This window comes from Phaethon aethereus, assembly GCF_964289735.1.
Source record: "Phaethon aethereus genome assembly, chromosome: 7".
Classification (NCBI taxonomy): domain Eukaryota; kingdom Metazoa; phylum Chordata; class Aves; order Phaethontiformes; family Phaethontidae; genus Phaethon; species Phaethon aethereus.
The window spans coordinates 36,616,059-36,643,189 of NC_138583.1; the positions used below are offsets into that span (position 1 = coordinate 36,616,059).

Below are 27,131 nucleotides of genomic sequence, written 5' to 3' on the forward strand. Positions count from 1 at the left end.
GTGCTTTTTTTCACTGAAGCCATTGTTTTATGTGATTTACTGGCAATGGAAAAATGGATTTGCTCTGTTTTAATTATTGAATTAATTAAAGTTAACATAAATGTTTTAGCATGAAAACTGTTGTCTCAATCTTTGAGTTTCTAAATGTGCTTGATACTTCTGAAATGTGTTGCAAATTCATGCAGTTCTAGAAGTATTTATTTTCTGCTTTTGGTGACAATGTGGTTGCATGATGCCTCAGAAGATTATTCTAGTCCTGGAAGAGTGATGAGCCACGCAAAACTACAGACTTCAGGTGAGGGGAATTGTCTTTAACGTAGAAGGGACTGGGCAAAATCCCTGTTTTGGGGATTTCCATGTGTTCATATGCATTGTATTTTTTATATTTTTAAAGTAAAGATTAAAAAATGGAAAAGAACAAGCTGAAATTTCAGAGAGTAGATTGTTTTATACTCGAGTTTTTTACTGAGCTGACAATAGCCAGTATAAACATCCTAACCACTGGATCCATTGGTAGCAATATTTTATGTTTCTAATCTCATATGATCTCACGGTGGTATCAAAGTCCTTTAGAATAAACCAGTTGGATCCTGGTATGGGTTAGTGCTCTTTCTCCAATCAGCATGTAAGAGTGTGCTGCTTTTTATTTGCATTAAGCTGTCTAACCAGTTTTTTTGCAAGCCTAATGGATTAAATTTTACTTCCCATTTCCTCAGCAGAGATAAAGTATCAGAGTGCTTTTTCTGTTGTTTACCTTCAGAGCAGACAGTTCTCGTTCTTCTAGTTCTCCTGCGTAGAGCATCTAAGAGCCAGGTACACAGTGTCTGCTCGGATACTGTAGTAGTTTCTCCGGGAAATCTAGCCATGTTAAAACAAAGCCTATTTTTGTTCACTTTTGGACTAACTTTAACTGGAAAACCTTTTTGGATAAAAGGTAAGCTTTCAGGTTTTGTTACGTATTCAGAAAGTTTTCCAAGTCTTCTTGTACTCTCTGGTCCTGATGGTAATGATGCACACCTTTCAAATTGAGTCACTGCTCTCCCCAGGTATTAGGCTATTAGCTAACCTGCTAATTGAGAAAATCTTGTTCAAGAAAAAGGTGTCTGGAAAAGATTACAGGTTGAAGCTTTTTGTAGTTGAGTTCTTTGTGTTTGTTTGTTTGTTTTTTCCTCCGGGGATGTAATAGCTGTGTAAATACATCATGTACGGGACACTGGTTGTGACAACTGCAATTACTATTACTCTCATCGGCAGTAAAGACCGGAGTAAAAGATTTCAATCTGCAGTAATGTGAGGGAAATTCCTACTGTTTTGGTGTAGTTCTTACTTAACTCATTTCCATTTATGATTTGGCTTCAGATTTTAGATTTAGATGTAACACCTGAAGTATTTCTCAGAAAGTGATATTTTTACAACATGCATTAAAGATGGTTTCCTGCTTTCAGGTGTCAAACTGCATTTTCACTGTTAGTTCAACATACACTTAACTCATGAAACAATGGATTTTGTGATTTATATAATAGAATTATTGGTGATTAAGAGCTAAGTCAGAAGTAAATATAGAATGCTGATATTCTGATGTTCGGGGCAATGGGGAAAAGAATATGAGTAAAAGGATTTAAATGGAAGGAGAGGACTGAAGGGGCAGTTTATTTAATCAGGGAAAGGCCAGAAGGAAGTAGAGACATGAGCGAAGACGAGCAAGCATGGGACCTAACAGTGGCTAGGAGGCGAGACTACAGCAAATGGCTCTCTAACCAGTAAAAACCATTTCCCGCTGTATTTAGGGACTGAATTTATTCTTCAAGACATACAGTATTCTCCGATTCTCTGTCTAGGAAGTTCTGAAACATCCTGGCGAAGTTGGATCAACTGTTCAAAATAATTATACTAAACATCCGTCAGTCACTCCTGGAGAGCCCTGCTGTAGATTTACAGCTTGGCACAGTCTTCCTGGCACCGAGGAGGTGATTTCACAAAGCTTGAAGGAGCGTAATTCGATCTGAGATGTTAGCAACTCTTGCCCGGTTGATCTTAACTGGCCAGCTACTTCAAACATTACTGTGAGGGGACAGATGGGTGGACAGAGAAGGTAGCTGCGTAAATTTTCTGTGCTACATCAGGTTAAAAGTGTAGGTCATGGAAGAAAAAATGTTTCAAAAATAGTAGACAAAGTTACAAAGTCAATAATCCAGGTCAGAATATGTGAGATTTAAGATTGTGTTTTAAGTAATTCGATAGTTTTTCTTTCTGTGCTCCAGAGGACCCCAGCTTTAATCTGAAGTTGCCTTTTTTAAAATCAGTTTGACCATTCCTAAACTATTTCATCATCACTATCAAAGCCTGCACTGGATACAGGAGGGTTGTTTTGTTTTTTTAAAATTTTTCTTGTTCTTGGAATTTTCTGTGCTGTTGCTGTTGTATTGGTTGAGGGAAATTTTTTTTTTTTTTGCTAACAGTAGTTGATTTGTTTTGGTAATGTCTATATGAACAAATGATCAAAATTCATTATCCCACTTATAATGTAAGTAACTAAAACTAAGAGTTAAAGCCAAGATTGCCAGCTACTTTTGCACACCCAGTTTAAGAAAACTTTTGCTTGAATTTGCGGGTTTTAACACTTTATATCAGTTGTGTCTGGGGTGGTGTACTCATTAACCTCGAATACATCAAAACAGCATTTCTGCATGTTGAAAATATATCTGTAAGTTGCAAATAATATGAGGCCACTATATTTAGTTTAAACAGTCAGAAATTAAGAGTACGTTGGCCATGAATGAAAATGTTGATTTCTGCGACTTTCCCAGCATAACTCAAGAACTCTGGCAGAGACAGAATAGACCAATCTGAGCGTGGGCAGTTGGGTCCTGTACTGGATAATGTATTACTTATCCTTTCTGATTCTTTATAAATTTCAAACTTTATTTTTAGGTGTATCATCTCAACAGACATCCAGACTTTCTACATTAGAAATAATTATTCCTCAAATTCTGAGAGGCAGAGAGAAACATCACCCATTTTTTCATGAGGTTTGTTATACTGATTTTTTCTTCTGATGTTGCTGTTTTTCACAATACTGTCCTATACTACACACACACACACTGTATGGTTTGTATGTATATAATTTTCATCAAGAAAGGTGCCCCGCACTCTCTCTTCAGATTCTTAGTGTTTTCAACTAGTTTTGAGTAAATTTCTTGCTACAAAGGCCTGTGATTTCACTCTAAGTTAATGCCCTTCAAGCTTCTAGTCCTGTTAACAGCCTTGTAGACAGAAATGAGAAGGAACATGAAGAATATTTCCATTTCCTCCAAGTCAGATTAGATGTTGAACTCTAACTTGAACTAACATCCATGCTGTATATGTTCTTCTGCTCATTGTACCTGATCTTTGGATAATGAGAAGATTTTAACCAGGTAGCACCTAAAGGGCTGATGCTCCCTTTGTAGAAATGGTTCCACAGGGTTGCACAGGTTAAATAAATGAGTTAAAAGAGAAAGATCTGAGCCGTAATTCTTCAGTTCTGAGGTAACTTACCTTTGTTCCAGATATGGAGTTCAATTACTGAAGTAACTGTTAATGAAATAGCATTAGTCATCGTTGTTCAAACTGATTAAGGAAGGAAGAATCTGTGAGTCGTTCATCTGGCTGCTGGCGATTGTCTTGAGTGTCACGAAACATGCTGTGGTAGTTGGGCAAAGAGTGCATACATGGGCTGTGCCCTTCTTGGGGAACCAAGCCTGGCCACCTTCATCCAAGCTGTACCTACTTCCTCTCCACCAGCGTCTGAGGACCATCTGTTCCTGAGCCTATAGAACTATATCATAGTAGACTAAGTTTAGCTGTACTAATGCCCCTTTTTTGTTCTTTTAATAGCATAAATTTTACATTTTCTTTTTTCTGTAGACTCTATATTTTTTACATTCCCTCTACAAATCTCTAGTGCTAGACATACTTAATTTCTTATGTAGTTTGTGTACTTTTTCATTCTGTCTTCTATGTGAAAGTTTTTAGCTTAGTAGAATTTAAATTTTCCATAGGAAAGAATGTAGAGTGGGTGGCATGAGGGTTAGGAATGTGTGTTTTGTAAATCTGGTAAATACGGATTTCTCTTGTCAAAGAAAACATGGAACCGACACAGCCAAGTAGAAAATCACCTAATTAAGTGCTATATTTTGTTGTGTTTTCAGGAGCATTCAGATGACAATCTTTCTTACTCAATTAAAACCAGAAATGGAACATACCTCCTAAAACTGAAGAAAAATAAGTATGTGACAGAGTGTTCTAAGAAACCATTCCGTCTTGCGATTTAGTTGCATATAGTTTCAGAGTATAAAAATACAAGTATTTTTACTTTGCTTGTAAAATACTTATAGTACTTGTAATTTTACAAGTATCTTTATACTTGTAAATTAACAAATACAAGTATTTTTGTACAAGATTCTGGAAAAAATCAGAAGAAACCATTTAAATGGCAGACTAGTAATTGCAAAATTACTCTGTTAGTGTCTCTTTACAGTACTAGCTTGCAGATAGAAGGGAATAATATTTTTTCTAGTTGTGCAGGACTTTATTTTGATGATCTTTTTATTAGCAGCACAAGATAGTAGATTTCAGAAAACCCTTGCAGAAAATTAGAATTCAGCTCAGCATTAGCTCTTTATTAGCAGGGAGGGGAGGGTTGTTTTTCTATTACTGTTTGTAATATGAGAAATTTGTCTATTACTGTTGTTCCTCATTCCTGAGCCTGTAAGAGTCTAGGCCCTGATATAACATAGCCTGCTCAGGTCCTCCCCTATGGATATTTTAGTTAAAATATTTCAAAATACCTTATTTTCCAAATGATGCAGCTCATTTTTAAGGTATTTTGTTTCATGTCCAAGGATTATAATAATAATTTAGCATAAGTATTCTGCTAACAGAATGTAGTGCTTAGTAGGATTCTTGGCTTATTTCTTGCTTTCTAGACTGTTAAAAGAGCAGTAGTTTATTTTTGTTTCCAGAAAGCTCGTTAGCGAAGACTTTATGCTATATACATATGGGGAAAATGGGAAACTGGAGGCAACGCAATCAAAAACCAAGGTATTGTACATAATAAAATTCCCCTTTTGTTTAAGAATTTTCTCAAACAAGGGAAGCCAAGCTTTATGAACTGAAGGCTATACTAACAATTTGCTAGAACTGAGGATAACAACAAGGATGTGTATGCATTTAAATGTATTTTCAAAGCAAAAGCGAATGCAAAACCATTAACTCTGAGCGTCTTTGTATCTTTACAATAGGACAATGAAAATTGGTTACATTTTTGGCAGTGGAGGGGAAAATGCAAGTGATGCACATAAAGTATCTACAGAAGAAAAATGTATTTGCTGGGAAAGAGGCTTTTGTGAGTTTTCACATTTGTAGCTTTTCTGTTTAACAGTTACCACTGACATAAGACGTGAGGTTCTATGTCTTACGAGGGAGTGGGCTGTTATGGTGACACAGCATCACTGTTTTCCAAGGTGCGAAAGGAGATGCCAGGAGATAGTGCCAGGACTGAATTTGACCTACCTCATTAGGTCACCTTTGCATAGTATGCAGTTAAGGTAGCATACTTGCTATGCTGCATACTGGTATACATTAAATCTCTATAGTTTTGAGGTCATGAATCAAACAAGCCTTACAAACACTTTTGCATTTAATTTCAACTTTCAACTGCATGTGAGCTCAGTGAGACTTAATTGGGTGCTTGGGAGAGAGATCAGCCTTTGAGAAGAGTTTGTTAAAGAACAGGATGAGCAATGTAGATAAAAAGATTTTGCTGAAAGGTGGTAATGGGTTAAACTAAAAAGCTGGTTGTTTTCTAGAACCAAGGGACCACATGCTATTGTAGTTACTCTTGCCAAGTAATATTCTACTCCCAAGAAGGTTGGGATTACTTTTAGAACAGGGAACGCCGTAAACTTGCAAAAGCCAGCCATAACGTCATGCAAATAATAAGGTTGGTTACAAAATAAGTTTGCATTTGAAGGCAATAACCTTATTTTGTCATTAATTTTGTGGTTTTGTTGCATTTCAGACACACTGTTATTATCACGGCACTGCTGAAGGAATTGCTGACTCAGTGCTTGCTCTTAGCACATGTGATGGCCTTAGGTATTACCTCTTGCTTTTTACATCAGGATAATTAATTGTGCAGTACCAAAGTAAAACAGTAAAAAAAACAGTTGCTCTTCATCATACATCTGGAGAGAAAACACCATCCTATCTTGCAAATTTTTTTTGTATTTCACCTTTTGATCAACCTGAAAATCTTTACAGGCTTTATCGTTTCCCTCAACTACCACTTTTTATTCCTTTTCCAAAATTCCTTCACAAAAAAAAGATAACATGAGACAGAGTATAAGCCAAATATAGGCAGAACATGGGCATGAACTGAGACCTCTGTTACTTGATGCAAATGTCTTGACCAGAGGTACCTTTGTAGAAGAAACAGAATCACAGAATCACTAGGTTGGAAAGGACCTTCAAGATCATCAAGTCCAACCATTAATCCAGCGCCACCATGTCCCCTAAACCATGTCCTGAAGCGCCACATGCACACGTTTTTTGAACACTTCCAGTGATGGTGACTCCACCACCTCCCTGGGCAGCCTGGTCCAATGCTTGACCACTCTCTCAGTGAAGAAATTTTTCCTAATATCCAATCTAAACCTCCCCTGGCGCAACTTGAGGCCATTTCCTCTTGTCCTATCGCTGGTTACTTGGGAGAAGAGGCCAACACCCTCGTCACCACAACCCCCTTTCAGGTAGCTGTAGAGAGCGATAAGGTCTCCCCTCAGCCTCCTCTTCTCCAGACTAAACAACCCCAGTTCCCTCAGCTGCTCCTCATAAGACATGTGCTCCAGACCCCTCACCAGCTTCGTTGCCCTTCTCTGGACACGCTCCAGCACCTCAACATCCTTCTTGTAGTGAGGGACCCAAAACTGAACACAGGATTCAAGGTGCGGCCTCACCAGTGCTGAGTAATCTTATGCAGCTTTCGCTGAACTTAAAACGCTCCTGCAAACAACTCTGTCTTACGAATGGGCACATTTCAAAAGACAAGCCATTTCTCTGAAAAGGTTTTGATCAAATTTGAAACAATTTATTTGTTTGTTTCAAATACAACAGAATTACATTCATTTGAGAAACAAGATTTATGCATACAAGTTGGTGGTGTTCTTCCCACAGAATCAGTCCATGTGAGTGGGCAAAATGAGATGGCATGCTACAGCAAACTGCAGATATTCAGAATAGAGTGTGTCCCTGCTCCCCTGCCTTCACTGAGCTTGGCTCTTTAGCTGGCCTTTGGATATACTTGTCACTTGTGGTAGCTGTGTTCAGCTTGATGTCTTTTTGACAAGCAGAAAGAGGCAAATGGGATAAAGTTCACCCACATACCTTCATGTATAGTGAGATGCCACCCACAATAAATAATGACATTTCCTGGTATTGCTTTAAATGAAGAATAAAAGGTTCAACATACTAGTATTTCAGGTAATGCTGGCTCTCACTAAGCAGAACAGATATTAAATTTTGGCTGTTCATTTCTTTTTTTTTTTTGTTCCGCAAATATATGCGGACTCAAATCTTTTGGTTACCTTGAACTCACATTTTTGAGGATTTTCTTTCACAAGATATTAACTAGAGAATTCTTGTTCTAACTACAGTTTTGAGATTCTGGAGAACAAGATAACAGCTTCTGAAAGATTCTGGTACAGCAAATGGGCATGTACCAGGTGCTTCTGAACCATGGAAAACATAAAATCTTTATACTTAGCTGCACTCAGCAGTGCAATACTGTTATTGCCCTCATAAACACCCTGGTGATTGCTTTTAGCCTCTCCTGTTTTAGAAGATTTTTTTTTTTCTTCTAAAATGCTGGATTATGTTAGCTGCATGGGGCTAGGAGTAAGACTAGAGAGAAGGACTAAAAGAGACCTTTTGCATCAGCTCTGTACCCACAATCCAGACTCATTTAGTAACAATTTGGCTTTCGTGCTGATTCAAGGAGCCCACACTTGCGTACCATCAAGTATTTTAAATAGGTTCTGGTTTGTCTTTTGAGATCCTATTGGGCATTTGAACTTACCCCCTATACTAAGATAATAATTTATTTCAACATAGTGCTATGAACAATTAAGTATTCAGCTGTCATTTACTCACCTAGTCATAACCACGAGGGAAAAATTGTGGAATAATTTTTCATTCTTTTATGATTATTAGAGGAATTCTCTACATTGGTGGCAAATGGTATGGAATGGAGCCGCTCAACACATCCAGCACATTTGAACATGTGTTTTACCAGTTAGAAGATATGCAGGATATCCCCTTCCAGTGTGGTGTGCTGAATGGCAGCCTTCATCATGAGAAGATGTTTACGAAGCAATCTGTGAAATACGCGTTTTTATCAAACAGCACCTCTAGCAGGGAAAAGCTTCTGAGGGTAAATACCTTTCTGTTTCTCTCTCGAGTCCAAGCTTCTCCTCAGTCAGTGCCAGGAGCCAAGGGCCTCCAGAGCTCTTGCTTTGGCACAGGGTCATTGCCAGGGTTCGGCCTCATTGCCTTCATTTTCATGGACCCCAAACTGGTGGGAGTACTGCTAGGGAGATCCTGAAACAGAACAGCAGCACAATGGGAATTTAACATAGCTCGAAGCAATCCTTTAGCAGAAGAGCGAAGCTCTGCCCAGGACAGTTGTGGGTATGATGTGGAAGGCATGAGGCTGCCATTCAGCTCATGCATTCCAGTGTCTGAGCAGATGTGAATTACTGACATACAGATATTTATGTGGAAATCTAAGGCAAACTGATAGGCCGTTAAACAATGCATCACTGCTTTACAAATTCATGAAATAAAAATGATGAGAAAGATAAGTAAAAAACCTTGAACTCTTTAGTCATTACCCTAACTTATTGTGCTTTCTAATTTGCAGAAGCAGCGAGCTGTCCTGCCACAGAAAAGCTATGTGGAATTATTTGTGGTTGTGGATAACAACAGGGTAATGATTTCATCCAATGCTACATACATTTTATTAAACCATTGAGGTTTTTTCTGTGATATTCTTATATGATATTTTACAGTTTTTGCTGAAGAAATCTGATCCTGCTGCGGTGCAAAAGGAAACAGTTGAGCTGATAAATTACGTTGATGGGGTAGGTCAGATAAGTTGCAAAGATTCAGTAGTTTCTACTTTATTGTAGTTATCAAAAAACAGAACAATTATGTTCTGAAACTGTATTTGGAAGTTAAACAGCAATTTGTAACACATTTAAGGTACCTTATGAATCTGTGCACAAGTCTTATAGATGTGTAGACAGAGGGAGAGATGCAAAGTGCTTTTAAGACCCTTCACTGTCCTCCCACACTCTGACTGCTCCAGGAACGTGAGCTCTCCAGTAATTTTGCATTTCCAGGAAAAGTAATTCTCATGTTTGTATATTTTTATGAAGCAAACTGTAAGCGCTGTGAACAATTCCATAAGCTCTCATCTGTTCCCAGTTTCTCCTCAAGACAATTGGCTAAGGAAATGAATGAACATGGTCTTTCCAACTTCTCCACTGAAAGATATGTTTACGTACCTTCATGAAGTAGATTGCCATCAGTCGTATATTCTTCCCTATTTAGTTTTATATTATAAATATTTTATTTAGCTTATAATTTATAAGTATTTTATATTTTAGGTTATAAATGTAAATATTTTATATTTAGTGTCAAAGAAACTGAAGTTATGTCTCAGTCACTATGTTCAGATTATTGTTTACTTAGTAGTAGTGATGAATCTTTCATAATTCAGTTGAAACAGACTGATGGACAGTAACTACCATTATGGGGTTTTTTTTCAGATGTACAGAGCATTAAATATCCAGATTGTTTTGGTTGGATTAGAGATCTGGACAGATGCAAACCACATATCTGTAATGAATGGTTCAGCTGGAGATGTACTGAGTAGATTTGTTTCTTGGAGACAGAAGGATCTTCTTAAACGATCAAGAAATGATGTTAGCCATCTCATAATGTAAGTTTCCATTCAGTGGAAAAACTAGCCATGCTGCCAGTTTTGTTAATGTATATGATTTGGGCTTTGTCTGTGTGTATATATATACACATATGGTATATATGTATATGTGCCTGTGTGTATATATATATAACTGGAGTAAAATTCACTCAACTTCCAAACTATTTTAACCTGGAAAAACGACAAGAAACTGTAATGAATTCTTTACAGTTAATCAACTCTAAGTGGCTGTAGGTAGCTCTGCTTAAGTAGGGGTGTTGGACCAGACGACCTCCAGAGGTCCCTTCCAACCTCACCCATTATCACAGAATCACAGAATCACAGAATCACTAGGTTGGAAAGGACCTTTAAGATCATCAAGTCCAACCATTAATCCAGCACCACCATGTCCCCTAAACCATGTCCTGAAGCGCCACATCCACACGTTTTTTGAACACTTCCAGAGATGGCGACTCCACCACCTCCCTGGGCAGCCTGTTCCAATGCCTGACCACCCTCTCAGTGAAGAAATTTTTCCTAATATCCAATCTAAACCTCCCCTGGCGCAACTTGAGGCCATGTCATTCTGTGAACTCAAAAGCACTGACACAGCAGACTTAGGTGACCGATCATTATTTTCAAGCTATGTTATTCAGATATTCATTATTAATTACAGTGAAACTGTAACTGAAACAGTGAAATTCATCTTGAGGGTGCTCACAGGGCATGTGCAGGACAACCAAGGGATCAGGCCCAGCCAGCATGGGTTCATGAAAGGCAGGTCCTGCCTGACCAACCTGATTCTCCTTCTATGACCAGGTGACCCACTCAGTGGATGAGGGAAAGGCTGTGGACGTTGTCTACCTGGACTTTAGTAAAGCCTTTGACAGTGTCTCCCACAGCATTCTCCTGGAGAAACTGGCGGCTCATGGCTTAGACAGGTTTACTCTTCGCTGGGTAAAGAACTGGCTGGATGGCCGAGCCCAGAGAGTTGTGGTGAACAGCGTTAAATCCAGCTGGCGGCCGGTCACAAGCGGTGTTCCCCAGGGCTCGGTTCTGGGGCCGGTCTTGTTCAATATCTTTATTGATGATCTGGGTGAGGGGATCGAGTGCTCCCTCAATGAGTTTGCAGATGACACCAAGCTGGGTGGGAGTGTTGATCTGCTGGAGGGTAGGAGGGCTCTGCAGAGGGATCTGGACAGGCTGGATCGATGGGCTGAGGTCAACTGTATGAGGTTTAGTAAGGCCAAGTGCTGGGTCCTGCACTTGGGTCACAACAACCCCACGCAACGCTACAGGCTTGGGGAGGAGTGGCTGCAGAGCTGCCTGGCAGAAAAGGACCTGGGGGTGCTGGTTGACAGCCAGCTGAACATGAGCCGGCTTGATGATCTTAAAGGTCTTTTCCAACCTGAATGATTCTGTGATTCAGTGAAACCCTGATATAGTGATAGATTTCTTCTTGAGTTAAAGAAGACCAAATTTTGTCTTGCAATATTTGTTTCAAACTTATCAGTGTCTTTTAGTAAAAGTCATGAACTTTCAGCCCCTCTTTCAACACCACCTTCAAATTGTTGCAGAGGGAGAAGCTCTTATGGTGGATCCATTGGAATGGCTTTTGTGGGTACCATCTGCTCACAAGTCCGGGGAGGGTCAATCAGCACTGTAAGTACATAATGTTGTGGTTAATAGAAGAAACTAGCACAGGAGCTGCTAAACTGTTATAGATATGCTGCTAGTGGGACAAAGAGGTACCTGGATAATTGAAGGCTTCCCCCTGTGCATTTACAAAACCCAGATTTGTACATACTGCTATTGCCAGACATTGCTTCTACAGAGGTACCTTCCAGAACATCCTAATAAATAACGTGCACTTTGTTGACCTGTTTGGTCAAGTCACCCCAGTCTTGGAGACTAGACTTGTAGCTGTATGGTTTCTTTCATGGGGTTCCTTATGTAAAGACTTGCGCATATTTTTATGCATATATATTTTTTAAAAAAGCATTTCCCAATTTCTCTCATCATCACTTCCAGTCCACTTGTCTGATTTAGTCCTGAAATAATTTTTTTATCACCTTTTGTAATTCATCTAATTCAAGGCTGCATAAGAAAAGCCCATCCTCATACCATTAAAGTTCATAACCACAGTGGTTTTGGGATGGGAATGCAGCTACAATATAATGCTTATTTGTTTACTCTTTACATGGATAGAAAGTGAATATAATGCACTATATTCTCAAGTGTCTAGAATTCCCCAAAATAAGGCTGTAAATAGGCAAAAAATTTAAAACTTAAAATTAGTAAGAAACTATTTTTTTTGCCTTCACCCGTGGGGCAGAACCAGTATCTCCAGAGGTTCCTGTCCTTAACAGTATGGATGCCACAACATCGTGGACAATCTCAGAAGCAGCCTGCATTCTTTAACAGGACAATTTGTCGTTGAAGACTCCATTGAAATCAGTGTCATGTCTGATTAACTGTGTCATTGTGTAGAATATGATCCTAATGGAAGGACTGGAAAGAGTGGCAGAATCTGTCCCTACCTGAAAATAAATAGTGACAAATTGTCTCTTCTTGCTGCTTTCGCTTTATAATACAATTTAGTATTCTGTCTTCGTAGCCTCTGAGAGCTTTGTGGCTTGAATAAATCAGTATGTAGAAACACAGTATTTTCTTTAGTTTCACAATAATTTTTTTAACACTGATTCTCTTTATTAGTTGAATCATAACAATGTGTTACGTCATGCTACAGTAGTTGCACATGAATTGGGGCATAATCTCGGAATGAAACATGACGATAAAAGGTGTCCTGCATCCTATATTATGCACAGCACAGATAAGTAAGATTTCCAGTTATTTTATTTTAATGATTGTTATTTATCTGCACTGACTATGCCTTATAAGCTGTGAAACTCCCATGAATCTTGAAGAACTTTTGGGAACGGGGAGCTGTTTGAAAAGTTTAATCACAGAGCTGAATTCACTGACTTAGGTCTTGACATCATTTTAATTTATTTGAAATGTTATCTGTTTTCCGATGCAGTCATTCTTTATTTGTAGCACTCCTAAAAACTTATTTGGATTTTCTTAATTTTTTTTTAATGATAGTGTGTTGCTGTTTGTTTTCACACTGCTGAGAATGCTTTCCCTATATATTCACTGGGCTTGTGCAAACATGCATCCTTTGCACAGATTCTTTTAACAGTTAATTTAAATAAAACCTCTCAGCCAATGTATCTTTCAGTTCATTTCTTGTTTGGCTTCCCTTAAGAGAAAAAGATCATATTATTTTACCTATCCATTTTGTATTAATAAATCAGGGTAATTGAACACTAGACAAAACTACTGTGAGAAGATGCATTCCTGTGTTCTTAGGGACCCCAAGTTAAGGTGAATGTCTTTTTGGAAAGTATTTTCTAATGAAGTATTTTTAGACCCAGTACAGACAAGGAATTTCTAAGGCCTGCTTTATATAGGACACCAGAATGGATAATCCAATGATCTCTTTTGCTTCCGAAAGTATTTGCATTTATGTTATATATAGCATCTTTTAACTTCTGGTACTGTACTCTAATGCAAAATAAAGTGAAAATGAAGTATCTCATGATCTCCTAACATTATGAAACATGGTATTTATTATAAATTGACAATATTTTAGAGGGTTTGAATTGAATTTTTTCCTGTAAGCAAAATATTTATAATAAAAAATACTATTATGCTTTCCAGTGGATCCAGGAATTTCAGCACCTGCAGTGCTGATGATTTTGAGAACCTTATTCTGAATGGAGGAGGAAACTGCCTTAGGAATCCTCCCAAAACCAGTAATATTTACAAAGAACCTGTCTGTGGTAATAATGTGGTTGATAACAATGAAGAATGCGACTGTGGCAAACTGCAGGTAATGAATTAAATGGAACAGGATGCTTGTATATTATAGTATAGTATATTATAGTATATCATATCATATCAGTTGTATAATACTGGCCTTTTGGTATATCTAATTTGCATTATTTTGCAAGCAATATGAATATAAATTTTAGAAAAAGCCTAAAATCATACTTTGATTTTGATATGAACTCAGTTAGGGGTTACTGGACTTCACAGAGCTTTGAGCCAATGCTTAAGAAAGTGCATTTTAGCACAGAGTATGTGGAAATGCCAGTGTTTTTTGTGCTGGTTTTAGCAACGTGGGTATTTCTGTTACATAGAAGAGACTACTTATCTATAGAGCACTTACAGGTTTCCTAATTGTAACCTTTAAACTTAGTCCACAACACTTTTGTTGGTCATATTTGCATTGTCAAAATGTCCCTCAACACATGGGATATATTGATTCATTCTTTAGAAAACAGAAGTGTCTCAAAAAACACACCTATAAATTGAAAGGCTGTCAGCAAACCCTGGTTCCATTGTATAGGCCTTCTTCTAAGTCATTAAAATATACAAATATTTCTCTACATCAAACTGCTAGTGCAGTGAAAAAATAAGATGGGGGAAGAGGTGATAAGAAGTGTTACTTAAAAACCAAAGTGTTCCACTTCTTTTAGTGTCCATTTAAAGTGTAAACCTATCCTATAGCCCTGTGCCACAACACATCAAAAGAGATGTTTTTTCTGATGACTTGTAGTAAAAAAATACAGCCAAGCTGTATGCTGGTTTCCGTTAGAGCAGAGGCCTGTCAACCTCAGAACATGCAAGAGCAACGGTGTATTTAGAGTTTAGTTTGTCTGTGCACTTGGTTTGATGGTGTGCTTTCCTAGCTATATGGCGCGGTAAAAACAGTGTCCCCATGTCCATGGCTGTTCTGCAGGAATGTACTAACCCGTGTTGTGATGCTGCAACCTGCAAACTCACGCCTGGATCGCAATGTGCTCAAGGACTGTGCTGTGAAAATTGCAAGGTAGGCTGTTGTTTATTAAGCTAAATTGATACTTATTACTGGTATTTTTTTTATGTTTGAAAAGAGCTATTGTACTATCTCGTGACATATTTTCACATTATCAAACTACATTCACAGCAGAGAGCATGTAAGCAGAGAATTTGTCTAACAACTCTTGGCCAGTAGCTCAGAAATGGAATGTAATCTCTGTGTCACTCCTCGTAGGAGGCAGGAGCAATCAGGGCACTCAGTAGTAGTGATCTCCATTGTGCAACACCAAGTTTCTCCAAAGCTTGCGATAGCTGGATGCTTTTTAATTTGTACTTGTGTATGCATTTGTATGATCTACCCAAGTCCTCTGCAGGCTCAGCTCATAAACTTTATGACTACACCGTATGAAACCGAGGGAAGTTTTGGATATTCGTTATGTATTGGTCTGAAAGGTCTTCCTTAAAATTACAAAAGTTTCCCAGTTGTCGTTGTTTCATGTCAGAACTTCTGCTGCTGCAAAGTAAAAGTAGGGTGGCATTCCTCTCTGATTCTAGTTTAAAGTGGCAGGAACGGAGTGCAGATCGAAAATGGATTTCTGTGATCTACCTGAATACTGCAATGGAAGCAATGCCTACTGTCCCGATGATGTTTATACCATGAATGGCTACCCTTGTGACAACATGAAGGCATATTGCTACTATGGAGTATGCCAGAGTTTTGATTCACAATGTGAATCTATATATGGAAAAGGTATGTTTATAATGTAATGTAAAAAGACTTTTAGTCTCCAAATAGACATCTCATATTTTTCTTTTTCTTTCTCATATTTTTAAGACAGTGTAGTGGCTTACTGAGATTCACTATTTTTCATACAGGGGCACGAAAAGCACCTGATATATGCTTTGAAAAAGCAAATATTAAAGGAGATAGGTTTGGAAACTGTGGAATGACAGGTGGAGTGTACAAGAAATGTCCTGTTCAGTAAGTCACCAACAATAAAAACTAACCCTAAAACCTTCGATGTGAAAAACATATTGTTACAAACTCTCAGAGCATGAGATTTAAAAGAATATTTGCTTGAAATGCAAGCTAAAAAGCTTGGCTAGACGGTCTGTTTGCACTGATACTGGTTTTTTTCTGCTCACCTTGTCTCTGAGTGTTATTCGTTCAATACAGGCACAGTCTGTGTGGCAAGCTCCAGTGCACATCTGTTAGTCTCCAAAATCTTCCCGCTTGGAGTGTTGTCAATAACGCATCTGGGGTTTTGTGCTGGTCTTCTGACTTTGACTTAGGATCAGATGTCCCTGATCCTGCTCAAGTTCATGATGGAACAGCCTGTGGAGAAAAGAAGGTACGATGAATCACAGCAGCATTACAGAATATATTCCACCAACTGGAACGTTCTTAACTTTCAAAAGCACTACATAGTTCTCTTATTTGTATGCCATAATGTAATAAAAAATCTGCTTTTTCAGATATACACATACAAAAAATTGATTAGCTCTTCAAAAACTGGAGTGCTACAAATCAGTGAACTACATCATTGGTTATTCAAATTACTCCATCAAAATGCATCCACCAACTTAAGAAAATCTGAGACAAATACAGCTATAAAATTGTGGAGTACTGAATGTTCTATCAGCCCTTTCTCTTGACATTTAAGCAAAAGCTGTAAACTTGTAAATGTATACATTTATATACTATATTTATAAAAGGATGGGATATTTTAAAGTTTTGTCTCTGAAAGACGCTAAATACTTTTTCCAGGCCTGTGTAGATTTTGAATGTGTTGATGCAAGTCATCTGGGCTACAGCTGTGATGTAAAGCATAAGTGTAATGATAATGGGGTGAGTAGATTGTGTTTTCATGCCCTGTTTCTAGAAGACAAGAAATAGGTGTAAAATCCCTGCATAAAAGCAATAGCTAGCCAGATGACTTTGGTTTTTTTCTGATTTGTATTAAAAGTTAAGTCCTCTTTTTTATCTGTAATTCATGTTGCCAGTAGACTGTAAACGTCTTAGCACCAACATTGAAAGACATTTCTTCTGAATTTCCCTAGGCAATTTTCTGATATTACTGAGCTGTCAAGTTGTGAAAGGAAAATAATCCTTTGAGGAGGACAGTCTAGTGATTCCTGATTTTTATATTTCTATATGGAAAATGAAAATGGAGTCCAAAGGTTGTAAAACCGATAAGTTCTTTGGACTGTAATATATTGCAGGCAAATAACAAAACAAAGATTCACTTCTATAGGGGATGAACTTCTGGTGTTGGTATCACTCAGTGTTTTGGGATGTTAAGGAGGGGGAGAGCTTACTGCCAGCTAATGCTTCATTTATTTCTATGCAATACTATGCAATACTTCCTGTTTCCACGTGCAATTCTTAATGTGTAACTCCAGATAGATACTGGAGGTTGAAAGTGGCCACCTCCAGAAAGGCGTTGTTCGTTGGATTAATCCCTGTTGTATTGACTGTAGGTGTGTAACAACAATGGGAACTGCCACTGCAATTCTGGATGGGCACCTCCGTTCTGTAACCAGTCGGGCTACGGCGGCAGTGTTGACAGCGGTCCAGCTCACATAGGTAGTATAGTGAAACTGGCCTTCATTCTGCCTCCAGTGTCTGATAAAATACCTACTAATAGCAGGGTTTTTTCAGTCTCTTTTCAACTGTTTTTTTCTACTGCCTGGGACACTTAATCACGGACTGACTTGAGGAGCAAACATTATTATCTGGTGTGTGGGTTTGCAGACATGAAGGAAGTTGCTCCAAGGGAGACTTTGACCTCTCTTTTGTCTGAGATAAAAAGCAATACATTAGTTGATTAGAATTACTGTTATTTTTTTAAACTAGTTAGATATTTAGATATTTACTTAGGTATTTAAAACAGAGTTCTGATAAAATGGATATAACAGAGGAAGACTATAGCTTGAGAATGAAACCAGAAGCCTTTATATGTGGAAAGGGTCTCACAGAAATGAGAGAGGTTAAGGAGGTGCATGCAGCAAGTAGCAGTTGGCTCGGGTAAGAGCCACGAAATTCTGCAAAGGGAAACTGGAGTAGATTTTGCTGGCCTTCACACTGAGAGACCATGCAAGTGTGTTGTATTTATTAATAGCTTAGGAAGAGAAAGAAGACGTGCAGTTCAGTTGTGGGTAAGCAAATACAAAGTCTCCTTTAGAATTCTTGAAAAAATATATGGAAAAGGAAAATGTTTGTATATCATACAACATGGGCTGGGTAAGGCAGAGAGAACTTGTGATAACATAAGGCCAAATCCTACTTTTCTAATCTGAGCATTTGATAAATTTCAGTGGAGTTACTAGTTTTAATCCATAATAATTTGAAGATTGTAGTTCTTACAACAGACAGGTATTTTTAGCAGAAAAAAATGCTTTAATATGAGGTTAAATAAGATTACTATCTTACATTATTTTAATTCTTTTTCTCTAGATACATCACTTCGGGATGGTCTGCTTATTTTTTTTCTCCTTGTGTTGCCAGTAGTAATCATTACTGTATTAGCGGTAATTAAGCGTGACGCAATAAAAAGGAAGTTTTGCAGGAAAAGTAGAAGACAACACAGGTATATCACTTACTACCAATGCATATTTCAGTGCTTGAGAGCATGCTCCAGATTAATTTAGTAAGACAGTTAGATGCTTTATCTATACAAAGAATTCCATACCTCCTGAAAGAAAAGACTTCCCTCCTACTAGTAGCAGTAGGTAGTTTAATAGCCAGTACCCTCCTATTAGGTAGTTTAATCCAGATACTCCAGCTGTCAGTTCTCAAGCATTTTTTCCCAAAATACATTGCACTTTCCTATTGCTATTGATAATTCTATTGCATGGACACGGGCACAGCGTATTGAAATTATTTGCCAAGGCTAGAAAGGAGTGGAGTCAGAAACAGAATCCTGATCTCTGAGCTGTCCCTTGTCCCTTGAAAAACAACCGCATCCCCGAAGGTAGTTAAACCAAATGGGGATTTGCCTGATGACGTGGTTTTTATTTCAGGGATAACAATGTGCAGCAACCAAAGCAAAATAACATACCAAGTCGTAACACGAGAAATCATGAGGTAAGATGGATGCATACTTGCATTATTTCATGCCGAGTAATCCATATTATACAGTGCCTTTTCTCTAATATAGTTACTGGTGACTTTGTGGCTTTTTGATACATTCAAACCATCTGAATGTCCAAGTAGTTAAAATATTTTATAATGTGTTAGGCAGGATTTCTGTTTTCCTAAGTATGAGCTTTGTTGCCTGCCCTGCCAACGCAGGCTGTGAGTCTCTTTTTTCCATCTATGGGATGGAACAGGCTGCTACTTATCAGAGCAGACAAAGATTGAACTCTCAATTCTGTGGCCAAATACCACAGAAGCTGCTTAGCTGGGCTGCGGATCTACTTCTGATAAAACAAAATAAAAATTATCAAAACAAAATGTTGCAAGAGAATATGACGAATGTCACAGCAAATGAAAATCAGTTCTAAAATACCGCTAGCTTATACTGAATAATTAGCCACACTTTGATATCTGGGGGTTTTGTAATCTTGATTTTCTGTGATATCTTTTCCAGCCTGCCACATCAAGTCCTGATTTTTTTACCATATCACATTTCCCTGGTCCAAGGTTTGTAGTATTTAAAACCTTCTTTACTTCACATTTGCTGTGTTTACATTGCTGTATTATTGGAAATTAAGTTCCTAATGTCTCATGTCCTGCTTAGGAGGATTTTTCATGCAGCATCATATGAGATAAAATAGATTAAATGCTTGAAGGAGAAATGCTGTTTTACTGCTTGTATAGAAAACAGCGTAATGGGACATGTAAATGCTACTAGTGACAGGGAGAGGAAAAGAGGGAGGGAGAAGCAGAGAGTTAAATATATGTATAAATGCTAGCAACTATTTAAAAGTGGTAAAGAACCAGTTTAGCAATACCAGTTGTCTCAAGTCATGAAACGCTTCACAAAATGTGTTTTCCACACTTCAGGCAGCCAGTACAAACCCAGTTTCCTCCAGTTCCTTCAGGACATCAGAGACCCGCAGTCCCACCTAGACCAGCTGTCTGAAGTTTCCTGGCAACCCTCAAGCAATTCTGAGAAGTAACTGATCTGAAAAAAATTAAAGATTGCAATCCTCCAGTCCTCTCGTTATGCAGCCAAAATGCGTTCTGGAAGCACGTACCTCTGGAAAAGACTTGATGCTAAGAGGCACAGAACACAGATTTTGTAACATCCCATTATTTTGCTAATTGCTGCTGGCTGTATTTGTGCCTCTTCTACCTCACCTCTTTTTTTTACATCAGAAGCCTGAAGTTCAACTCTTGTTAGATGAAATCTATAACAGCATCAGAAAACAGGACTCTTCTGAACCGTAGCCTTACTTGCAGGCCAAAGAGAAGTGAATTCAGTTATTTACAGACATAATTTATTCACCTCTAGTCATAGGCTGCTGTGAAAATGAGAACGTAGATTATCCTCTTGGGAAGTCCGCGGTGTCTACCTCCTGGACCATCCTCTCAGCAGTACGCTGCCGGGAACCTCCGTGGCTCCTGCTGAACGCAGCTGTATCCCGCATGCCAGGCTTGCGGACGGTTCCTATGCCTTGCTCTGAGCCTTGTCTTCCGTGCAACCCTATCAGAGGTGGGATCCAGATCCCACCTCTGATTACCTGCTAGCTGCTTGCTTTCCAGTTCAGGTAGTTTATAAAAGTAACCTCATGTAGGGACTTTCTAGCAACAGAAAGAACCTCTGTAGCTAATGTATCTGAGTCTAAAAGAAACAAGCCATCTCTGCTGTTACAGAAAATGTGGAATATCAGGACGTACATTATACAACCTAACAGTGTTTTAATGTTTACTGGTTATTACACTTTGAGATTTTTGCTAGAAACTGATTCCACTACAGAAGCAACAGGTAACTTTTGTCATTCTAAATGGGATAATTGGGAAATGGTACCGATTTAAAATAAAATGTATGAAGTTACATAGTTTGTCAAAATGGGAACTTATGGAAAAGAAGCTGCTATGCAGGGAAAAACTCACTTGCGGGAACAAAGCTGTGGACACTGATCGGTGTACATCAGAGAGTAAATCACACACTGCCCCTGTTCGCATGCAAACTTTGGGAATATGAACTAGCAAAAAGAGTGAATAAATTGTAGAATGGCCTCGCCAAGAAAATATTTCTAGTCCCTTAGATGGTGATTTCAGAGAAGAGCTGGACGAAGGAACCCAAAACATACTGCAGGCAAAAATCTGCATTGGCAAGGAGTGTCTTCTGAAGAAGTGTTGTCTTTCTTAATTCCTTAGAATCTTAAATTGCTATTATCAATTAAATATACCTATCATTTAGACCTTATTCACGAGCACATTACAATAATTTAACATAAATGATCTGTGTCAGCAGACTTAGTAGCGTCTTGATTTTATGATCGTAACAAAAACCACTGCTGGGCACACCCGGGATCACTCAGCCGCCTGACGCTTCTGCGTTCACTAAAATGTGTTATTGAATTTATTATCAAAATAAAATTGAGTAAAAGCGGTTGTTTCACGCACACGGCCATACTGGACTCTGGAGCTCCCGGCTCCGACATGCTCAAAGCTCCGCGCCCCGCCCGCCAGGGGGCCTCCCGCGGGGAGGGCCCTGCGCATGCGCGCAGCAGCGGCGGACCACTGCCGGGCCGCGGGAGCGGCGGCTGGGCTTCTGGTTACGCTGGCGGCGGCGGTCCAGCAGCCGGGCGGCGCTGAGCGCGCCCGGGTGGGGCTGTGCGTGCTGTGCGGGCTGCCGGCGGCCGGCAAGTCCACCCTGGCCGGCGCCCTGCGCCGCCGCCTGCCGCACCGCCCGGGCTGGGCCTGCGCCCTCCTCACTTACGACGAGCTTATCCCGCCGGAGGCCTTCGGCCCGGACGAGCCGGAGGCGGGGCCGCCGGGGCCGTCCCCGTTGGTCAGTGCGGCTCCCCTCCTTCCCGCCGCGCGCTCTCTGCTCTCATTGGCCAGCCGAGGCGCGTCGCTCAGTAGCGTCGTTGGTCGCGCGGCGGCCGTTGCCGGGCAGTGCGGCGCATCCCTCGATCGGGGCTTCCCCGCCCCGATGCCGGTGCCGGTGCCGCCGCGGCAGGGCCTGGGGAGGGCGGGCGGCGGAGAGCCGAGCGCGGCAGCCGCGGAGAGCTCAGCGGAGGCGGCGGCGGTGGTGGGGGAGCTAGGGCGGGGCGGCGCGCGTGCGCGGGCGTTCACCCCTCCGCTGCCTTCCTCCGCAGCTGCCCCGCTGGAAGCGGAGCCGGCGCGAGCTGCTGCAGTGCCTGGAGCGGTTCCTGCGGGCGCTGGTTGGCGGGGACCCGCTGCCCGACACCGACGCCGGCACCCCGCCGGCCTGGGGCCGCTTCCTGGCCTGCTGCCGCGCGCAGGGGCTCCTCCCCGCAGCGGACAGTAGCGCCGGGGCTGGCCGTCACTGGGCACGCGCAGCCACGTCTAGGCCGCTCTACCTGATCCTGGATGACAATTTTTATTACCAGAGCATGAGATACGAGGTGTACCAGCTGGCTCGCAAATGTAATTACTCTTTGCCTCTGTGCGTAAGAACGCTTTCAGCTCTGTAGGAAATCCAGTTTTCTTTAACTGCCTTTCTTCTAAGTACTCTTGCAGGACACGTGTTATTCTTAATTGCTAGACTCCTGCAGTAGAGTAAGCATCAACTTAACTTTACTACTGTATTACTAGAAATAGCTAGGTCACTTAAAGCCTTTCTGAGGTATGTTGATCTCAGAAATTACTACTTGAGCAGTCTTGAAGGTAAAATAGTTTGTATTCCTTCCAGGTTTTGTAGTCTTTTCAGGTTTTTTATTCTTTCCAGGCTGAGAACTAGTGTAGAAATTACTCATTCATGTAAAGCCTTTCTCGTGCATGTTGCTCTCTGAAATTTTTACTTCAACAGTTTGAAGGTAAAATTGTCCATTTATGTTCTTTTAGATTCCTTGAGCTTCTGCCAGTTATTTTTAGAATGTCCACTTGAATGCTGCTTGCAGAGAAATCGTCTAAGAAGTCATCCATTACCTGACCAGACAATAAATTTAATGGCAAGAAAAATAGAAATGCCAGATCTCAAGAAAAACGCTTGGGAACGGAACAGCCTCATTCTGAAAAGTTTTGATTGCACTTCAGAGGATAAGTATGCTACTGGATTGATACTAGGGTTTTCAATAAGTTCTGTTGTCATAAACAAGCTTTTTACTCTATCTAAAAAACATATGTAAAAAATGTTCCAAATGGTGATTTTTGTCAATTATACACAATACATGCCAGTTGTTGGGAACATACAGCCATCATTCTTTGCAGAGTTCACCTCAAAACAAACTGCATTTCTAAACTGTTGTTGAAAATTTATGTAAATTGTCTGAAACAGCAAGACTAGAAATAATTTGTTGTGGTTTTAGTTGCAATTGTTTTTCATCTAACTTGCTCTATAATGATTATTTCATTGATTGCCTCATATATTTAACTGAAAACTTGGGGTTTTTTTTCTGTGATGAGGTGTTATTACAAAATGAAAGAAAAATCTTCAGTGAAACTGTTTGATTAATGTGGCTTACTCTTTTGTTTGTGTTCTTAGTGAGCAGATTATTAGTTTGCTGGCCACAGCTTTGGAAAATCCAGTGAAGCAAAACGAGGAAAACACTGAGCAAAAGGTAGCACTGCTTGTCTTCACAGCCACAGCTCTTTCAGACAACGGTGAATGAGTTAGTTATTCCTGAACTGGATTCAGCCATGATGACAGGAATTAAGAAACAGCTAGTGCATTTCTTGATTGCAAAAGCATACAGAAAAGTTAATCCTATTTAAAATGTAAGGTACTTCTGTCACCTTATTAAGTTAAGCCACCGAAATACTGTTAAGAATACTGTTACATGTCCTGTAGTAGTAAAAAGAATGCCCTTTGGAGCTCCCTCATCACACCAAGGAAAATAACATTCACTTCCTCCAGATCTTGACATAGATCTGTCTCTGGCAGTCACCCACATACATACCTGCTGCCGAAGGAGCAAGGGCACACTGCGCCAGTCACCAAGTTGCTGCTAACTTGGTACTTGTTTTCAAAGAGTACTTCAGAAGTTGATGACAGTCTAAATCAAATTTAATGTGTTTGCACTTACTCTTCCTTTCTGTTGGTCACCCTGGATAGGAAGCAGATCGAGCCATCTGTGCAGCTAGTACTGTCCATCAGGCTGATCAGACATGCAGACGAATCATCTCTCAGACAATGAAGGACGCAAAAGGTACATGTAGCATATTCGAGGTGCTAGCTGGCGACATAAGACTAAACCTATGAAATTCCTTCAGGGTAAATTGTTAAGGAATTCCAACCCTGCAGGTGTGATTGAGGCCATCTCCAGAAGTCTGGTCACAGTTATTTGTAGAATGTGAGCTAAAGTCTGTAAATTTTGTCTTTAAACATGAAGTTAAAAGTTCAGCTGTAATTTTCTTTTAGATAAAAATGTACTCCCAAGCAAGATGAAGAACCTGGCAGAAGAACTCAACAAACTCAAAGCAGAATTTTTGGAGGACTTGCGGCAAGGAAGTAATTTGAAAAACCAAATTTGCATACAAAATCAATATTCTGACCTTGCTACAAATGCAATTTCTTCATTCCAACATGAGGCAGCCAATGTAGTTAATAAATATATTTTTAAATAATGATATAGAGAATATTGTGGGTTTGGGTTTTTTTGGGGTTGTTTTTGTTTTGTTTTTTTTTAAGAGTCCAGAGTGTTTAAAATGCAGTACTGTTTCAGCAGCAGTGCTAAAAATATCTGAGATAACAGCTTCCTTCTCTGGAGGCTTGTGCCTTCTCTAACTCCTCTCCCTATATTATGGAAGAGAAATGCAGGCTAGTGCACTCTGTTTGACTTTGAAGATCAAGCCAAGAACAAACCATTCTTAGATTTTAAATTCCACAGAATCATAAGAAAAGTTATCCTGGGAGGAACACCCAGAAGTCTAGATCTAGTCCCGTTTCCTGCTTACAGCAGGACTAACCTCAAGCTGGATCAGCTTTCTCAGAGCCTCCTCCAGCTGTGGTTTTGAAGAGCACCTTGGATGGGGACCTGCTCTGCACTGTCAAACAGGTAGCTGAGCATTTCCAGAGAACACATGTCTGGGAAGGTATCAAAACAAGAAGCGAGCTGGCTGGCTCTTGGCTTCTCAGCTTGTTTCCCTGACAAACTGCAATGAATCAGAATCTTGAGAGTTGTACGCACATATGTGGGATTAACTCCCATGTCCAACAGAACTTAAAACTTGGTGCCACCTTCAAAGGCGCTAATAACATACATAGAAGGTCCATATGCAGTGACAACCATGATGAAAACTCTCATTTCAGACACAGCAGCTCTTTTGGTAAGAAGGAATTACGAGTGTGAGGAAACAAAGGATTTGAAGATGACCAAATGTGCAACTTAACAGTGGAAGGGAGTAAAAGTGTGTCCTGGTTCAGCACTAAAATTAAGCATTTTCAAGTTAAGCAAACTGAAACATAAATGCAGTGTTCCTTGTTTACCCAAAAGGCATGCTTACCTTCCTTACCATATCTAGACTGCAGCTAGTCATGAGCAGTTCACCAGTTCCACCTGTTGAAGCATATGCAATTAACTAACATGAGACTTAATGAGAAAGTGTTATTTTATTCATATCTTACAAAAGCAAAGCTTCACAACATGAACTACACTAGATATAGTACTTATTTCAGAATTAACCTTGTCATCTGAAAACATTCACTACACAATAAAATTTATTTTACAACTCTTAACAGGTTTCATTTTTGCATACAAAATATGCTCTTTACACTGAAATACATATTATTAACAAAGCAGGTACTTAGAAGCACATACACAAAGATTGCTCAATGAAAAACGCTTCAGTAGGGGATAGATTTCCTGCAGCAGAACATCCATTTGCTGTAGATTTTCAAAGAAGCTCAACATTAATAGAAAACTTGCCAGTGAAGACTTCTAAATTACATTCCCTTCGTCAAAAATAAACAAAAAACAAACAAGCAAACCCCCCAAACATTCTGGAACAAAACAAGTAGCAACAGATCATTTTGCTAGGAAACACTGTTGAAACATGTCTTCCAGCACTGAGTAGTATGTTAAAATGCCAATCAACATTTTATATCAAAATCCTCTTCACCTAAACATATATCTGTGAAAAAGCAACTATTTTTTCCCTATTAGCTGCTTCACAGTTGGTTTAAGTATTAACCAAGATAATTACTAAGATCTTCAGTGTAATATTTTCATGTTTGTTGGAAAATTCAGTCTCAAAATAAGTCTATATCAAGAGTACTATAAATAGTGCATATTAAAAATGTCAACAAATTATAAAATATTACAATAAAAACAAAAACCCCACAAAGTTAATGTTTTGCAACTACAGAACTTAACAGAGTCATTTCGGCTCATTCCCAAACTTCCCTGTTAATAACAGTTAAAATGCTAATCACCACCTTATAAGGATCTGGGTTTTTTTAAAAAAAAAAGTTAGTGCAGTGTAGCACATGGAGAACTCAATATGAAAAGTCCTAACTGAGGACTCGATCCTACAATTCCTGGCAAGTAGCCCTCATTGACTCTGCGTAAGGCCTGCTTCTGTAAGGGAATTGTCAGGACCACCCTCTAAAACAATTTTCCAGTACTAATTCCGGTCTTTAAATTATCGTAAATAGTATGCCCAAAATTACGAAAAACTAGTATGAAAATACACCTCCCAAACCTACTCAGTAGACAGAAGGAAATAGATAGGGTTTCTGTTTGGCACATCTGAACACACGGTATTGTGTTAAAAAATTAAGAATCCTAGGCCAGAAGGTGGCCTTCTGTGAAGGACTAGGATGTCAGCAGGGATTCACCCCACAGCTCTGGCTACAGAATCAAGGTATGAACACCAAAGCCTGCTGCTGCTGCCCAAGAACGCCCTTGCAAATAGGAGCTTGCACATGGAAAGAAGGGAAAATATTTTTATCATTGTTCAACAGTTCAAAGATGGTCAAGCTAATTTTCTTTTCCTTAGGTAATCTGAAACTGCAACAATGCTATTAACAGTATTAAAATACTTCTAAACAACAATTTGCAAGGTTTTGGGGTTAGATTTTTTTTCATACTGGATTCTATTATTAAGAACATACATTCCCCTGCAACAGAAGATCCCCTCCTAAATGAAGGCCCTTTTTCAATA

At 39.5% G+C, this 27,131-nt stretch overlaps 2 protein-coding genes across 2 annotated transcripts; both read left to right on the forward strand.

Annotated features, from left to right (window-relative positions):
• Positions 1-864: 864 nt before the first annotated feature.
• On the forward strand, positions 865-19,974 carry LOC309406768 (disintegrin and metalloproteinase domain-containing protein 9-like; the record flags this gene model as incomplete). The annotated part of the gene is made up of 22 exons (XM_082002090.1): positions 865-934; positions 2,932-3,029; positions 4,191-4,267; positions 5,004-5,082; positions 6,062-6,138; positions 8,251-8,470; positions 8,960-9,025; positions 9,108-9,179; positions 9,870-10,042; positions 11,599-11,683; positions 12,737-12,858; positions 13,745-13,916; positions 14,829-14,918; positions 15,443-15,638; positions 15,764-15,869; positions 16,065-16,239; positions 16,656-16,736; positions 17,369-17,474; positions 18,345-18,477; positions 18,911-18,974; positions 19,480-19,536; positions 19,900-19,974. 22 exons carry the CDS (start codon positions 865-867, stop codon positions 19,972-19,974), a joined length of 2,394 nt encoding a protein of 797 aa, XP_081858216.1.
• Positions 19,975-21,380: 1,406 nt separating this feature from the next.
• Positions 21,381-25,139, forward strand: PSTK (phosphoseryl-tRNA kinase). Its single transcript, XM_082002131.1, has 6 exons — positions 21,381-21,852; positions 22,163-22,454; positions 22,872-23,070; positions 23,512-23,587; positions 24,082-24,175; positions 24,388-25,139. The coding sequence occupies exons 1-6, from the start codon at positions 21,559-21,561 to the stop codon at positions 24,591-24,593; spliced, it is 1,161 nt and encodes a 386-aa protein (XP_081858257.1). The 5' UTR covers positions 21,381-21,558; the 3' UTR covers positions 24,594-25,139.
• The last annotated feature ends 1,992 nt before the right edge of the window (positions 25,140-27,131 follow it).

Bases quoted from the DNA above. Each gene is read 5' to 3' on its own strand.
- PSTK (XM_082002131.1), top strand. From the start codon at position 21,559: ATGCGCGCAGCAGCGGCGGACCACTGCCGGGCCGCGGGAGCGGCGGCT. The intron at 21,853-22,162 runs GTCAGTGCGGCT...CTTCCTCCGCAG, and splicing joins CGCCGGGGCCGTCCCCGTTG to CTGCCCCGCTGGAAGCGGAG. The intron at 24,176-24,387 runs GTACATGTAGCA...ATTTTCTTTTAG, and splicing joins GACAATGAAGGACGCAAAAG to ATAAAAATGTACTCCCAAGC.